General features: G+C 39.0%; 1 protein-coding gene and 1 long non-coding RNA gene across 8 annotated transcripts in view; one reads left to right on the plus strand and one right to left on the minus strand.

Moving 5' to 3' along the window:
• The window catches only part of NPNT (nephronectin), a 69,838-nt gene extending 55,675 nt beyond the window's left edge, over positions 1–14,163 (minus strand). The window contains exons 1-2 of one of the 7 annotated variants that reach the window (XM_081303592.1): positions 13,565–14,163; positions 11,237–11,337 (exon numbers count right to left, since the gene is read on the minus strand). In XM_081303592.1, coding sequence (XP_081159718.1) covers positions 11,237–11,337; positions 13,565–13,635 — 172 coding nt within the window. In that variant the 5' untranslated portion in view covers positions 13,636–14,163. Of the gene's footprint in view, positions 1–11,236; positions 11,338–13,564 lie in introns of those variants that run through there. The other 6 variants (XM_081303589.1, XM_081303586.1, XM_081303587.1 and 3 more) reach the window with 6 other exon arrangements.
• Positions 13,700–15,524, plus strand: part of LOC308654346 — an 82,548-nt gene continuing 80,723 nt past the window's right edge. Inside the window, exon 1 of the long non-coding RNA XR_014023228.1 lies at positions 13,700–13,823. This is a non-coding gene — a long non-coding RNA (uncharacterized lncRNA). The remainder of the gene's footprint in view (positions 13,824–15,524) is intronic.

The following is a 15,524-nucleotide window of genomic DNA, read 5'->3' on the forward strand; positions in this document are numbered from 1 at the left end:
CATTTTAAAACTATATAAAACTGTACTTAAAATTTTTTTTAAATGTTAAACTTGGAATAAATTGCTTCCACACAGTCTGGGGTCTAGTCTCTTTTGGTGGATAAGGAAATTTTCCTAGGCAATGATCATCACAATTTTTGTAAAGGTGCCAAAAATAAACGCTTTGCATGCATGCTTTTCTTTGTGTCTCTGTGTGGTTTAGTGCACCACAAGCACCTCTAAAATGGAATTCATTAGTACAATATATCCAGAAAAATCTGGATAATTTGTTCCCCTACAGCCATTATAGAATAATGACCTGAGTAAACTCACACAACATTGCCAGCAAAGCCACTTGGTTATAACTTACAACTCTAGAACTCCCTCCTGCAGCTTGCCCTAGAACCACAGCTTCCATTCATCTGAGGGGCCTCCGGGATATTATACCCTTAACTATATGTGGTTAAAATTCATATAAGTTATAAGTGAAATTATAAGTCATATAAACCACAGAAATTAAATTATTCAGGGGTTAACTTTTCTTGCCTGCTAAAAACAGGTTTACAGGTTTGGAGACAGCCAGGAGCTTTGGAAAGCATTAAAGAAAATGAGGAATAAGAAACCTTAAGGAACTAAGCCTTCTAATCCAAAGGTATACCTATTTTCTCATGTACAGCTTAATTACTCTAAAAGATTCTAAAATGTCCAAGTATTAGACCAAGTATAGCCTTTAGAAAGGAAATAATAGAAGCGGTAGACTGAAATGCAGATGTGGTTACCACATGACTCAGGCTGGAGGCACACAGCTCCTAAGCAAGCAGCACAGCAGAATTCATACACTCCCTTGCAGGTGACAAATGCCAGGTACATAAAGGGAACGGTGTGCCCTTGAACTGAAAGTGGTTCTACACCCTATCTCTAATCATCATATAGAACAAAACAAAGACTCCAAAAAGTTCTCCACATCTCAACTTTAAATTTTATGTTTTTCACTGTTGAAAAAGTTGGTATTAGCCCTGCAAACGCTATTCACAGTTATCCAACTTGGAATGTTTGTAACACCAACATCCAGGACAACAGAACCCATAAGTTCATGTTAAGTAAGAACCTGGATGATCCCAACTTCTGGTGCACTACTTCATAAGTATTGAAGATATATAATTATTCATCAGACTTCAATATAAGATTAGAGAACAGAAATCTAGCAAGTTCATACATTATCTTCATATTTTTATACTTTCTTCCCTAAAAGTAACTGTTTCAAAAACCACTTCTGCATTATTTAGAAAATGAAACTGTAAACAAAGCAATAATGAATATTTTAATTCATCAATGAGTTTAAAAATCTATCCCAGGGACAAAGGAACTGAAAACCACCACTATCTTTCATTTGCACTTAGAACAATTTATCCAGTGGAAACTATAAACATAGTAATTATAGAAAATATAAAATCAACTCTAAACACTCAACATACATAAAAAATACAACTAAACATGAGTTTAAATGTGTGTTTTTCTATTAATGAACACTGGCTTTGTTATTTGTTGGCATGCAAACATTTGGCAGATAAGAGAAATGAGGACTGGCCAAAGAGTCTGTTGTTCCTAGGTTCACTGTATAAATGATGCCCAGAAGCAATGTTTGCATGTGTCCTCCATATCCCAAGCCATAATTTGCATGGAAATGAAAGGGTGAATAGCAAAATGGAGAAGAGGTTATATATATTTTATACTCCAATGCATACAAAATTGATACTAAAATATCTCTTTACAGAACCCACTTATAGTGGAGCTCAAGGAACACCAATCTACACTCCATTTACAACATGTCTGGGTACCAACTCCATCAATCGCTGACTGATCTTTAAAATATATATTTAAAAAATAAAATAAATGAGGACTGGCTTTTAACCTACTAAATAATACAGCAAACTTTAGGATGATTTTTAGTGACTCCAACTTGAAGTTCTCTAACTTGGAACTGTCTATACAAATTTCTATAATAGTTTTTACCCTTCACAGCTAGATATAAAAACTAGCCTTGCACGAACTGCACTTTTAAAGTAAGTGTCTCATCTCACATTGGAGAAACTTCCATAAAATGACTTTTCAAAACCACCACTGGCTTCAAGACTGAAATGTGACTGTGGCCCCTTCCACTCTATCATTCCCCACTCTGTGAAGGACTGCGTGAAAGTCTTTCAAAACTATGTATAGTAAAAGCCATGCTTTTTTCTCTGAAATAAGTTTGTGTTTTTCCCCTAGTAAACAACATGAATTATTTAAGTAATAACACTTCCATTTTTCCTTTGGCTACTAGAGGCAAAGAGCCAAATTATAAGACATATTTAGTTTCCTATGGCTTACATTTCTGCAGTTTATTAATGCTCTTTCCAACATGTTTTATTTTAACCCTCTTATTCCCTTTAGTCCTTGTTAATTATTTTTATATTTTATTGCATGAAGTCCTAGAAGTTAATTTATACTTTTCCAAACAAGAAAAGACATGAAAATGAAATAAATAAACCAATTCTATTTGTATTTCAAGGTATCTTCTAAAGAATCAAAAATAGAAAGTGACTGAACAGAAGGTTTCCACACTGCAATGTTAGCTAAGATTTATCCTTCTTTGAATCACATATTTTATGTAAGAAAATTTATAACAACAAAATGAAAGCTCTTCGGGGCTAGGATTGTGGCTTGGTGGCAGAGCTGCTTGCCTACTATGTGTGAGGCACTGAGTTCAATTCTCAGCATCTTATAAATAAATAAAATAAAGGTCCGTTGACAACTAAAAAAATTTTTTTAAATGAAAGCTCTTCAATTACTATACTAATATAAAGATAGGAGATCTCTGTAACTCTCCCTTATCTAATTACATTTAACAATGATAATGATATACACATAGAAATGTTCATTGTAGTATATTTTATAAAAATACAATATTGAAAATCAGTTAGTGTACATAATCAGGATTATTATGGTACATCTACATAATAGCATACTGTATAGCCATTTAAAAGAATAAGTCAGTTTACATGAACTGATAATAAATGATCCTTATATGAAAAAATCAAGATACAGAATGGTTTTTACTTCATGCTATAATTTTATGAAAAGGATAAACTTTGGAAATGTTTAGAATTATCTTCAAAAATTAATAGAAAATAGTAGTTTTCTATTGGGAGTTGGAAATAGATGTTAGAAAAACAGGTAAGGAAGGCCGTCTTCTCTCTCTCTCTCTCTCTCTCTCTCTCTCTCTCTCTCTCTCTCTCTTTCTCTCAATATTTCTTTTAATTTTTTACTTAAACATGCATGTCTTCCTTTTTAAGAAGATGAGTTCAGTTGATAATTTCAATGAAAACTAGAATAACTAATGGAAAAAATATATGCCCCTACAATTTTAATTCACTTTTTAGGAATATTTTTGGTACAACAATGTCTGAACATATTCTGCAATTCTTTTAATCACAATAGGTATCTCCAAAAGTGGTACTCAGATGTCAGAATTCTACATACTCCTTCCTAATTGACAATGGTTTAGAAAAAAGTATACACCATATACATAAATATATAGATTATGGCTGAAATATGTAGATAATAAAAGATCAATGATTTAAGCAATTCCTAAGTGCATCTTTCTTAAAGGCAAATAAAAATCCACATCCATAAAATGCAGGCAGAGCAATAGACAGGAAGCTATGGGGAGATCTGACAAATCTCACCGCATTCTCCCAACATCAGCCAACTGCCACTGATCTGAGTGGAAACAGATGAAAAGTAGGAATAGTCAGAGGGTTTTCTTAGGAAAGAGTAGGAATCAGAGCATCCTAAAAATCAAGCAATAGATTAGACTCTAAATATGGGTCTTCCAGAGCTGTGAGTCAATACTGGCATCCATTTTCTTTCCATTAAACTATTTACTACCAAGTAAAAAACCACTGACTAATCAATCAAAACTACAAGTGTATACATCATTTGACTATATATAAAAATTGCCCTGTAGAAATAGAATGCAAGCAAAACAACATTTTTTCAACATTACACTCAAGGTTATTTTAGATTCAAAGTAATATAAATGTCTTTCAATAAAAGATAGGTTAATAAATCATGTATAGTTATAAATGAAATACTATAAATCCATAAAAACTAAGGAGGCTTTTATACATACAGATGATAAAGGAAGACCTTCAAGATGTTCCATTTAGAAAAATAAACAAGGGACAGAGCAGTATATAGTATGCTTTCATTTGTATAAAACAGGCAGGTGACAGGAAAAATATAGGAATCTAACCATAAATATTTAAAATATTTCTTAAAGATACACAAAAATACTTGTCAATACTTATTTCTCTAAGGAGGGATATTTGAGGAAGTGAGTGCATCTTCTCTTACAAAATAAATTAATATTTTAGAAAGCTAGATGGGAAAAATTTTAAACCTATACAAAATTGTCAGGAAAAGACAGAAGTGCCTGACTGTGGTAGAGGGTATAGTAATGCGATTTGGGCCACTAGAGCCATTCTTTCTAGCCCTTTCTTTTCTCCCACAACAACAAAGGTCCAATCCTGTGCTGAATCTTTCTTACTGTAGCATGCTGCAAGGAGTCACTTAATATCACTGTCACCTGAAAACCATATGGTTGGTTCAGCTGACCCAGAATGCGTAGAATATGAGTTCTATGGATAAAAAGCACCAAATAGAAATGTTGGATATTCTACTTGCTACAGGAGGATGGGTGGGTGGGGAAGTTGATCAAAACTTTCTAAGTAGCAGACAGAGAATGTTGTTTTGGAAATGGGAAGTGCCTCCTTGGTCCTGGTTTGTACCAGCCTGGGCACTTTCAAACAGCACAGGAACACTAAGGCAGATCCAGCTGCTGAAACTGCAGAGACTAGGGTGCTTCCCTTTCTTTGCCCTGGTCTTTCAGTTTGGGAGGTACTAAATTCTAATCCATAAAGATTAAGACTGCCCAGATTAACTGTATGAGGGGATCTCAGGAAATCAGTGGATCTTAATAGTATTATTATAAAGATCAGTTCTAATCGGGGAAAAGAATGAAAGAACAAAGTAATTTCTGTGAAACTTAACTTTGAAGACTACATACACTCAAAAGTTACCTGTATGAAAAGGTCAAGCTTCTTCAACACAGCTTTTAGTTTGGAATCTGCATTCCAAGACCACTCGAAGTTACTCAAAATACATGGTGTTCTTAAACAACCTTTCAAGGGAAGTGGTAGTTAAATAAACTTGGTAAAAAGCCTTACTTCCTAGGGATTTGGGGATTCAGGTTGAGTGCTGAAAGTAATTACAAAATTATCCACTGCCTTGCTTTTATTCCCAACACACACACACACACACACACACACACACACACACACACACAAACTGCATTTCTTACCACAAAATTCTAAGGGGAAGCTAATAAATGTATAAGAGTGAACCATGCTCAGGTTCCCTAAGATCGATTGAGAACCCTGCTATTGGGCCCAAATGTCTCAGAAATGCTCAACCAAATGGAATAGACATGGCTGATATGGCTCTGAAAGGTCAATCCCACTCCCAGACTCCCAGTTACATCTGGGGTACCTAAGATTGACAGGTATAAAAATATTTCTTTATGTGTAAAGCACTAATTCCTGTTCAACACAAGTTGCTCTAGTTGTTAACTATAAGTAGAAAGGCACTCATTAGGAGTAACCTCTGTGTGGGGGGAAGCTTACACGTGGTCTTCCAAGATGATACCGAAATTTCTAATTTAAGAGCTGGCAGGTATATATCTCAGTAGTAGAATTCTTGTCTAGTATGTGTGCAAGACTCTGGTTTCTATTGCCAGCACAGGGAGAAGTAAAATCTAATTTATTCTTAATTATTTTTTAAGTTCAAAATGTAAATAATCAAAAAAAAGATATAATTTATCTCATTTTGTAACTAGGGATGGGAAGTCAATGACCAGAGTAGGGAGCAAAGATTAACAAAGCATCTTCCTTTTACAAGACTGAATTTCTAAACTGGGATGCAAGTAAGAAATTATATGTGACAATTAAATATTTTACATGTGACATTTAAATATTTCATTTACTTAAAAACATCACTCTGCTTAAACTAATAATAGTCTTTTCATTAGAAATGCAGAAATAAAAATAAAAAAGAAAAAAAAGAAAAAAAAAGAAATGCAGAAATAATTCAATAATTTGCTCATCATTCTTTCCAATATTCATAGTAATTATGTTATCCACCTAAAATTACTTGACAACCCAAAATAGTTTCAGAATGAATTACTATTTCACAGTCCCTATGTTTCACGAATCTATGTTTAGCTAAAGCTGATAACAATCTAATTTTTCACTTCATATGGCATTTGTACAGTTGTAGCCTTTATTAAATTTGGGGATGAAACAGGAGGAAATGAGGTTCAGAACTTAAAAAGCAAAGTGAACTGTAGGTGTTGGTTTTATATCTTCTCAAAATCCCTAGCAGAAATATATAACAAAACACCTGCATTTTTCCTGGTCTTTAATGATAAATGAGATAAAACCATTTTATTCATACTATTTCCTTCAGAAACCACAAAATGTTCACGAACAGCCAAAGAACTCAGAAATTAAATAGCTTTGTTGAAACCTAGAACTAGTGGTTTTTCTTTGCAACTCTAGAAAGTGCTTTCAACAACAACAACAACAAAATACTACTGTCATAAGCCACACACATAGGGCCAAATCTCCAAGCAAAGAGAAAGTCAACCATACAGGAAAACAGCATCTAGATCCTACATGTTCTTTTGGCCATTAGGAAGTTCTCAGATGGAGTTTAGATCTATAATATACCTTGGAAATATACTTGGACAATAAGAAAACTGTAGCTAAAAAATGTTAGCTAGCTAATCAGGGACAAAAGTCTAAGCTTGAACTTAGGTGTCCCAAATTATCTAGTAAAGAATTGTTTCCACAGCATACACAGCTTTCTAAAATAAAACATACAAGCCCTGAGAAATCTCTATTACAGAAGTATCTACATAGTAGGGAAAGAGAAACAGTTAACATAATTAAAATGAAATGTGCCATTAAGATTATGGAAAAGTCAAAGAACCAAATAACTACAGAGCAAGAAACACAAGTATTTTGTGAAAATTTCTGAGTGATTAAGGTGCTGTGTGTTGTCAACATGTAATAATAAATGTCTGGAAATAATAAAAAATCTTGATATTATAAAGAGCAACATTAACATTCAATAAAAGGAAAGCCCATGACAATTAGAAAATCAAATTTTGAATTTTGGGTATGCAAGAGATCTATTTATGAGTCAAGAACAGAAAACAAAGAATCAAAGAATAGAAAGAAGTCAAGAATATGAGCTAAAAAGGAATTATGAAAATACAACCTTCCTATTTCTGGAATGGATCATGCTTTCCCAGCAGGGCAGGAATGTTGGGACAGAATATTGGGTGGTACAGGCAGGAAGCAGGAGAACATATTCTGTGTCCATTTGGGTAGCACCTCTGATCCATCCTTCCTTAGAGGGAAGGAATGGAAATTCCCCAGCGGAATGTGGCTTTGTGGCTTGACATAGTAAGCCAGAAGGGGTGGTTTACCAACTAGAGCAACCTACAGTGTTAGTCTTTTCAAAGATATCCACGGAAAGGAGGATAGTAAGTAAAAATGAAATGCGTCCTGTTTTGTGTAGATGTGTATATCTGACCTGCATGACTATTGAGCCAAATGTCTCACAAATGTGCAACCAAATGGAATAAACATTCACAAAACTATCACTGCACTAGGGCATAAGGTCTAATAAATAATATAATAAGGGTACTACATTCCCACCCATTTGTGTACACACATAAGAAATAACTGAGAGGTTCTGAGCATGGGTGGGAATAGTCCCTTTTGCTTAAAAAAAATTTTTTTTTTGAGACAGGGTTGCTAAGGCTGGTTTTGAAATTGTGATCCTCCTGTCTCAGCCTCCCAAACTGCTGGGATTACAGGTGTATACCACCAAGCCTTGCCGCTACACTGTTTTGAAAAAAATTTCCAAAGTGAGTCATGAGAAGGAAAGAGTACCAGGGCACTTTTGATGAGGAAGAGAAATTGCTCCTCATGGAAAAGAATGTTGAAATTATCTAGGGGTCAAAAAGCCAAAAGTATTTTTTTAATTAAATTTCCTAAAAGCTGTTTGGAATTTTTTAAAATAGACAATCCATTACTAAATTTAATTGTTACAGAATAGCAGACATTTTCCTTGAATAAATGTTGTAACAAGCTTATAACTTCATAATGGTCTTCTTCGAAAACCAATCAGAAATATTCCATTCATCCCAGCCTCTTTTTAGTGCCCACCTACCCTTTCAGCTGACCTCTTGCCCCCACATTCCTCTACCTGTTTATATCCAAACAAAGATACGCAGAACTCTGAATTGACACTTAGACCATCTAAGATTCTGGAAACAAAATACACAGGAAAACGCATCTCTGAATTTATTTGTACAACCTTTCCATCCTCAATGTAAATGGTAAAGAACAATTTGGACCTTTTTAATTTAAAGAATTTTATTTTATTGAAACAGAGAACTTTGCAAGGATTTTTAATTTGCACAGCATAAATGCAAAAAAAATGCATATATCATGTCTAACAAATGAAGACTCTGACTGCACAGATGTCCCTCCACAACATTGTTTTCAGTAGCAGTGTTCCTTTACATTTAACTTTACTGAATACATACGTGGTCTGTACTCAATGTACAGTTTTAAGTACTGTACAAATTATAACTCTTTCAAACCTTGGGATGGTCCTTGAGGTTATATACAACTTTGGATTCATTTTAGAGATAAGGAAAATACAGCACAGAAAAGTTGAATTACTTGTCCAAGGCTACATAGCTAAGAAGAGGTAGAACTGGAAATGAAATCCAGGCAACCTAGCAACAGTGTGCAAGTCCCTCTGCATCACTCTGGCTTTCAAACGTTTACCAAATGAAAACAAACTGATTTTGCAAAATTATCTTATACATTTTTCTAGCATTACCATTTCAATAATTAACTCATGCCATGTTGCAGTTTTCTCAGGATCTTAAGGAATAACAAGAGGGAAAAGACAAGTAGTATCAAATACTATATTTGACAACTTATCATACTTGAAAGAACAAAATAAAGGTATAAAAACAATAAAAGTGTCCTGTATCTGATAGGAAAGCTCCTATGTAGACAGTAAAACCCTAGAAAAGCTCTTGAATGGTTGTTTTATAATGCTTCTATAATTCTGAATGGTCTCTGCACTCATTCAGATTCAGAATTACCAAGTTAGCACATATTGAATAAAATTTGATTACTCTATAGAGAGAGAGAAAAAAAAAGAAAAAACAGCTCCTAGAGATGCTTCCTGGGGAATTCCATATCAACGAACCTCTCAGAGATCTGAGAAGTGTTCTGCTTGGAATTCTTTTAGCACACCTGGCAGAGAGCCTGCGTGCTCCAATTGGCTGCCTTTGGGAAGGTGCACTCCACTGCCGTCCAGGGCATTCTGCCAAAGCAGGCTTGTCCTGGGTGGGGTTGGGAGACTGCATGAACCTCAAGGCATTTCAACATTTGATTTGGGAGTTTCCTGCAAATTACAGCAGCAGAGAAGGAAGAAACTATCTCAATCCCTGCAGAGACTAACCATTTTTGTTTGGGAGGGTTATGTTTATGTATTGGGCCAACAGAAGGATCCTCTCTTTACCCTTTGGTTATTACAGCCTGGTGGCTCCTCAGATTCCACACCTGTTGGCCTCCAGCTGTGTAAATACTTCTGACACACTGATATAATTGGCAGAAGCCTAAATTCCATCAGGTATTATCCTTCTTTTTGACCATTTACCCTTTAAAACTGAGCAGACTAATCAGTAGGGACACCTGAGCTTTGCCTAGTTCTTTTATTTACTGGAAATTGGAGTTACCACTATTTCCCTTTAACAGGAGGCAATGGACCAACTGTGCAAAGGGTCTACATAGAGGCTTGCACATAGTAGGTAGACAAGAATTATTCCCTTCACCTCATCCCTGATTAGAGACAATAGGCTATGTATGCAATTAGAATCAACCTTTAACTCTCATTTCCCCTCCTTCACAAAGTTAAGGATAAACATCACAAGCATTCTTAAAAGTTTAAAGATGGGCTGGGATTGTGGCTCAGCGGTAAATCACCCGCCTAGCTCGGGTGGGATCCGGGTTCGATTCTCAGAACCACATAAAAATTTTAAAAAGGCATTGTGTTGTGTCCATCTACAAAAAAAGATTCTCTCTCTCTCTCTCTCTCTCTCAAAAAAAAAAAAAAGAAAGAAAGAAAAAGTTTAAAGAGCTGAAGGAAGTTCTGCCTTTCCTGAAATTAAATTTACCTGAATCTTCACATTGCCAATCCATCTCTAAGACAGGCTCCTCCACTACCTGTCTCAACAGTCTTACTCTATTCATCTAAGCTGCTGCTTTATTAGTGTCTATGTCCTAATGTGAAGCTCAACTTGGTTCCCATCATTTCACCAGATGTACAAACCTAGTACACTAAAGATGCTTCAGAAGTTTATTTCATCTTTTGGAGTTTTGTTTGATTGTTCTGCAGGAAGACTGGGATAAAATTTTGAGATCCATTTCTAGGTAAAATTTGGTCTAAATTTCTAATATTTTTGTGATATGGCTCTGATTTTTACCATTCATATATCCACTTTTATTTTTTTGGGAAAAAAACAGATCAGTGTTCTGATTTAATATTTTTTTTACATGAGGTTGATGATTTGCAGAACTTACAAATAATGCTTTTTCAGAGTTTTTTTTTTTCCTGATCATATTGGGTGGTCTGCTTAAAGCATTGTCAATACAACTTCTCTTCAAAAAAGATTTATGAATGGGCTACTTTACACAACAGTTATGGTGAGGATTTTATAAGTACTCTAAGATTATGAGTTTATTTAGTGTAAATACAGTCTAGACTCATTATCTTAACCCATCTCAAAGCCTGGAGCAAAGAATGGTATAAGCTTGATGAAAACATAGGAGGTGGAGATATTGGGGACAAATGCTAAAATGAACATCTTAGATGGCTCCCCATGGAAAACAAAGCTTCTTAACACAGGTGGTTCAGGTTGGAAAGGTACAGAATAACCAGTTGGATACTGTATTTGAAAACTCATGTCAGAACTGCATAGCCAAGACTTGCTCAGAAATTATGAGCTCTCCGGAGTGAAGCACTGAATGATGGTATAAAGCCCACCTCCCAGCCTGATACTCACGTTGGCACTGTCCCCAGGACTGGCGAGCCCAGCCCCAGCAGCAGTCAATCCTCCCACCATAACGACATAGGCCAATAGATGACACTATTTGCCTGGGCCACCTACCAAACAAACAAAAAAAATATATAAATAAACAAAGACACTTTTAAAGTTAAAACTAATTCCCTCTTTGTTATTGTTTTAGATCACATCCACAAATTTCTAAAATTTATGCCTGCAGAAATTTAAGGATAAAACACCTTCACAGAAATAGTTCTGCTATGGTCCAATTTTAAACACACACCCTCACCAAGTACATAGGGACAGGGAATAAAGGGGGAGAAGATCCTTTCTTAACTAGAAAGAGCACTAGCTAAAACCAAGAATCCTCTAGGTTGCCATTCACAGGGTGGTTTTTGAAGCTTGAAATAAAACAGATTCCTCAAAGACTCACACCTGTTATGGGGGCAGGGAGCCAGTTTTGACTGATTCATTGTAAACTAAAAAAAGCATTAAATAATGAAAGACTTGTCAAAGAAAGAATTTTTACTATATGAATGGCAGATGTGGGAAGGGCAGAAAGAGGAGAGTCCTCAAAAATCAAATGCAACAGGGCTCTTTTGGAGATATAACTGGAAAAATAAAAAGAAAAAATTGTACTAGAAAAAAAGTCTAAACAAAACCAAGGAGAGTTTAAGGTGTAATTGACATCTCAAGTACCCTATGGCTTGAAACTTGCCTGTATCAACAACTCATATTATCTTCCTCTCCAAGGTAAATAATACCTAAAGAAAGTATGCAATTTCAGGATACAGATTTATTCACTAGATCATACTTGGATATGTTATTTGCTAAATTGTTCCCTTAAGTGACATTTTCCTCTAGGAAGATTAACGTTTTAATTGACTTTTTAAGACATCTTTTAAAAGCTATATTAATATTTTGTGTGCCTAACACATGGTGTATTTTTTGTTGTAAATGTGTGTGCAAGGAATGCACACCATACACAAATGTAGGCCAAAAAATATATATACTTTAAAAAATAAAATAAAAAGGCTTAACCTCTGGTTGCTACTCACTTTTCCTTAAACTCTCCTTAGCTTTTCAATTTCCTTTGCTTTACCTGCCTTTTCTACCCCTAGGCCCAAAGTACAAAATAACCCCCGACTTTCTATTTCCTCCGACCAGGTGGTAAACAAGCTTTTCTCAGCGCTCCACTGGTTCCCCTCTGTTCCCCTACAGGTACAAGAAAGCCAATCAATCGTGCGATTGATTCGTTCCGAGATTGCAGGTAAAACAGGTGCGGCATCTTCAGGGCTGCCAGAGACACACAGAGGTGGGTGGGGAAAGGGGGGCGCTTTAGGAGGGCGACTGGATGGCGGAGTGGCCCAGGGCAAAACCTCTCCACCAGCAGCCATCAGTGCGCAAGGTGATCTGGTCTGTAATCTCGAGGAGGTGAGGGGACCAAGCACGCCCTCCTAACCGACACTCACACTCTTGTCACTCCCTCTCAAGCACACCAGAGAGGATCCCGCGGCCTGGGAAACAGCAGGGCGCTGCGCGCTGCAACCGAAGGACCCGCTGAGTGACAGCGGAGACTGATCCTGGGTTGTTGGAACCTGTCAGAGCACGCAGCAGTCTGGCTCGCCGGAGGTCTGAGGAGCAGTGCGGTGTGAGCTCTCGCCGCCCCCCCCCCCACACACACACAACACACACACACACGAATACACACACGCGCGCGCGCGCATAGCCAGGCATAGGCACACACGCACACTCATTAGTAGCATCTCACTGTGTCTTTATTTTGAGACCCCTCCCTGGAGAAGACCAAGAGGGAAGACAAACAGGTCCTGGTAACCCAGTCGCTTCTTCCCCCCGCAGTCTTTGTGTGGATAGTCCTGACAGCTCCGAGCTGTGATTTCATCCTGGTCACCTGAAACTTTCCCCACCGAAGCGTCGTGTAAATCCTGAGCGAGTTCCCGGGTCAAGGGATGTCCCCGGCGTCACCTCTACTTAAAGGCGAAACCGCGCCCTCAAGCTGTGATCCTAGTTTCCAGCCTCTCTTCTCCCCCAGTCCCAATTCCCGAGCCCTGAGCGGGGATGAGCCGCTCGCCCAGCCGCGGAACCGTCCTCTAGGAGCCGGGACTCGAACCCGGCGCGACCTCTCCAGTCCCTGGCAGGCCCTCGGAGAGGCTCGACGACTACACTCCCGCGAACCTGCGCGGTGGCCCAACTTCTGGGCCGGAGAGTAGCTTCTCTCGCTGCGTAAACCTCACGGGGAGTGGAGCCCCAGAACTGCGAGTGTGAAATTAGCGCGGGAAGGAGAGGGCGCCCCGGGGCCCGACTCACCTCCCGTCGAACTCGGCAGCAGTCTGCAGGTAGAGCGAGGACAGGAGCGCCAGCGCCAGGGGGAAATTCATGTTGGGCGGCGAGTCCCGGGAGTGAGAGTCGCCGAGCGCCGGGAACAGGTTGAGGTTGCTGGGCGCGGGGGAAAGGCGCACTCTCCTCCTCAGCTCCCCAGAGAAACTGCAAGTCGCGGGAACCCCCTACCGCCTCCGCCTCGGCTCCTGCTGCCACTCTGGAAGGAGAGGCGCGACGCGCAGCCCGAGTAGGTCTGCGGCGCGGCTCCGGGAGCCCCCTCCGGCTCCCTCCCCGCGAGGGGAGGCGCTGCAGGGGGAGCTGCACCGCTCGCTCGCAGGGAGGGGCGCTAGGGGCGGGAGGGGCGCGTGCGCCTGACTCCCAGCGCTCCCAGCTTCGGCACAGGGTGGGGGCTCTCTGCCCCTCCCAGGGGCCCAGCAGCTCCTGCGGCTCTGGGGCTCGTAATCTATGGGAAGCCAGCGTCTCTACACCGCGGGCCAATCGGGGCGAGCCCGAGGCTGGTAGAAAAGTTGCAACCCGGGCCTGGGAGAGAAAAATAGGGTGCTCACCAGGAAAGGGTGAGCAGGGAAGAAAAAGGGGCCAGAGGCGTAGGTGCACGCCCCGCGGGTTTCGCCCGAACAGGTGGTGACCGCAGTGGAGAACCATAGCTTTCACCCAAGGGCAGAGAAACCCAAGATGAGAAAGGGTTTGTGGGGTGGAGCTGAGCAGTGTCTGCATTCAGTGAAACCACAGCAGGACTTGGACAAATTAGCGAAGGCAAACTCTAGGAGTTTGCTTCTCCCGCAGAATTGGCAAAGGCATATATATGTATGTATGTGTATGTGTGTGTGTGTGTGTGTGTGTGTGTGTAGGTATGTGTGTGCGTGTGTGTGTGTGTGTGTGTGTAGGTATGTGTGTGCGCGCGCGTGTGTGTGTGTGTGTGTGTGTATATATATATATATATATATATATATATATATATATATATATATATATATATATATAATTTTTTAACCAGTAGAAGGAAATGTTTGGCTCTCCAGTCGAGTTTTGAAGAAACGTGCAGACTGTTTCTATCTTCTCCAGCTCAACTCGGAGCACGTTATACGGCTGCCCCTCTAGGGGCAAATGCCCGCCAGAAAGAGAGGGCCATTACTACTTAATCTTGTGGTGTCTCATCTTGCGGGATCCTTTAGAAACCATTTTAAGTAATCATTACTCTGTGGTTTCAGAGTAAAAAAAGTATCTTACTAAAGGACTATGTTCAAATGAAAACACATGATTATCCTAAAAGGCACGTTAAAACATAAGTCTGATCAAATCACTCATCTGTTCTAACCCTACCCCAAATGGCTTCTCCTGTCTCTTCCCCAAGCACACGGCCCCCTTGTCTTTCTAGCACATTCGAGGCATGCCCTCTCCTTGGGCCATTGACTGTTTCCTCTGCCTAGACCAGATAACTGCATACATGGCTCACATCCTCACTTCCTTCAGTCTTTGTACAAATGCCCCCTCTCTGAGGGGCCAACAGTAACCACTCTCGAAAATTGAAACTTGCTTTCTCCTGATGCCCCCTACCCTATTTTTGTCTTTTCTTCATACTATTCGTTTTCTATTTACCGAATAAGTTGTTTATTTCTTGTTTGTTTACCCGCCCCCCCACCCTTTCCCGCAAGAATGAAAGCTCTACAAGGGCAGGTATCTTTGTTTAGTGCTTAGATCAGTACCTGGCACATAGTTGGTGTTCATGAATGTTTGTTGAATGGATTTATGAATTTCTTATATTACAAGCCCTCCCCCTTTCTTTTTGAGGTTTCTGCAACTTCAAATTGTTAATGGAAACTTCTGTGGCAGAATGACCTTACTACCCTGATCTCTCCGTGTGTGTAAAAACAGGAATTTTCTGCAAGAAAAGGAAAAATAAATGGTTCCAACTTAAACTGACTCTTTG

Source organism: Spermophilus citellus, assembly GCF_964194105.1.
Source record: "Spermophilus citellus genome assembly, chromosome: 8".
Lineage (NCBI taxonomy): Eukaryota > Metazoa > Chordata > Mammalia > Rodentia > Sciuridae > Spermophilus > Spermophilus citellus.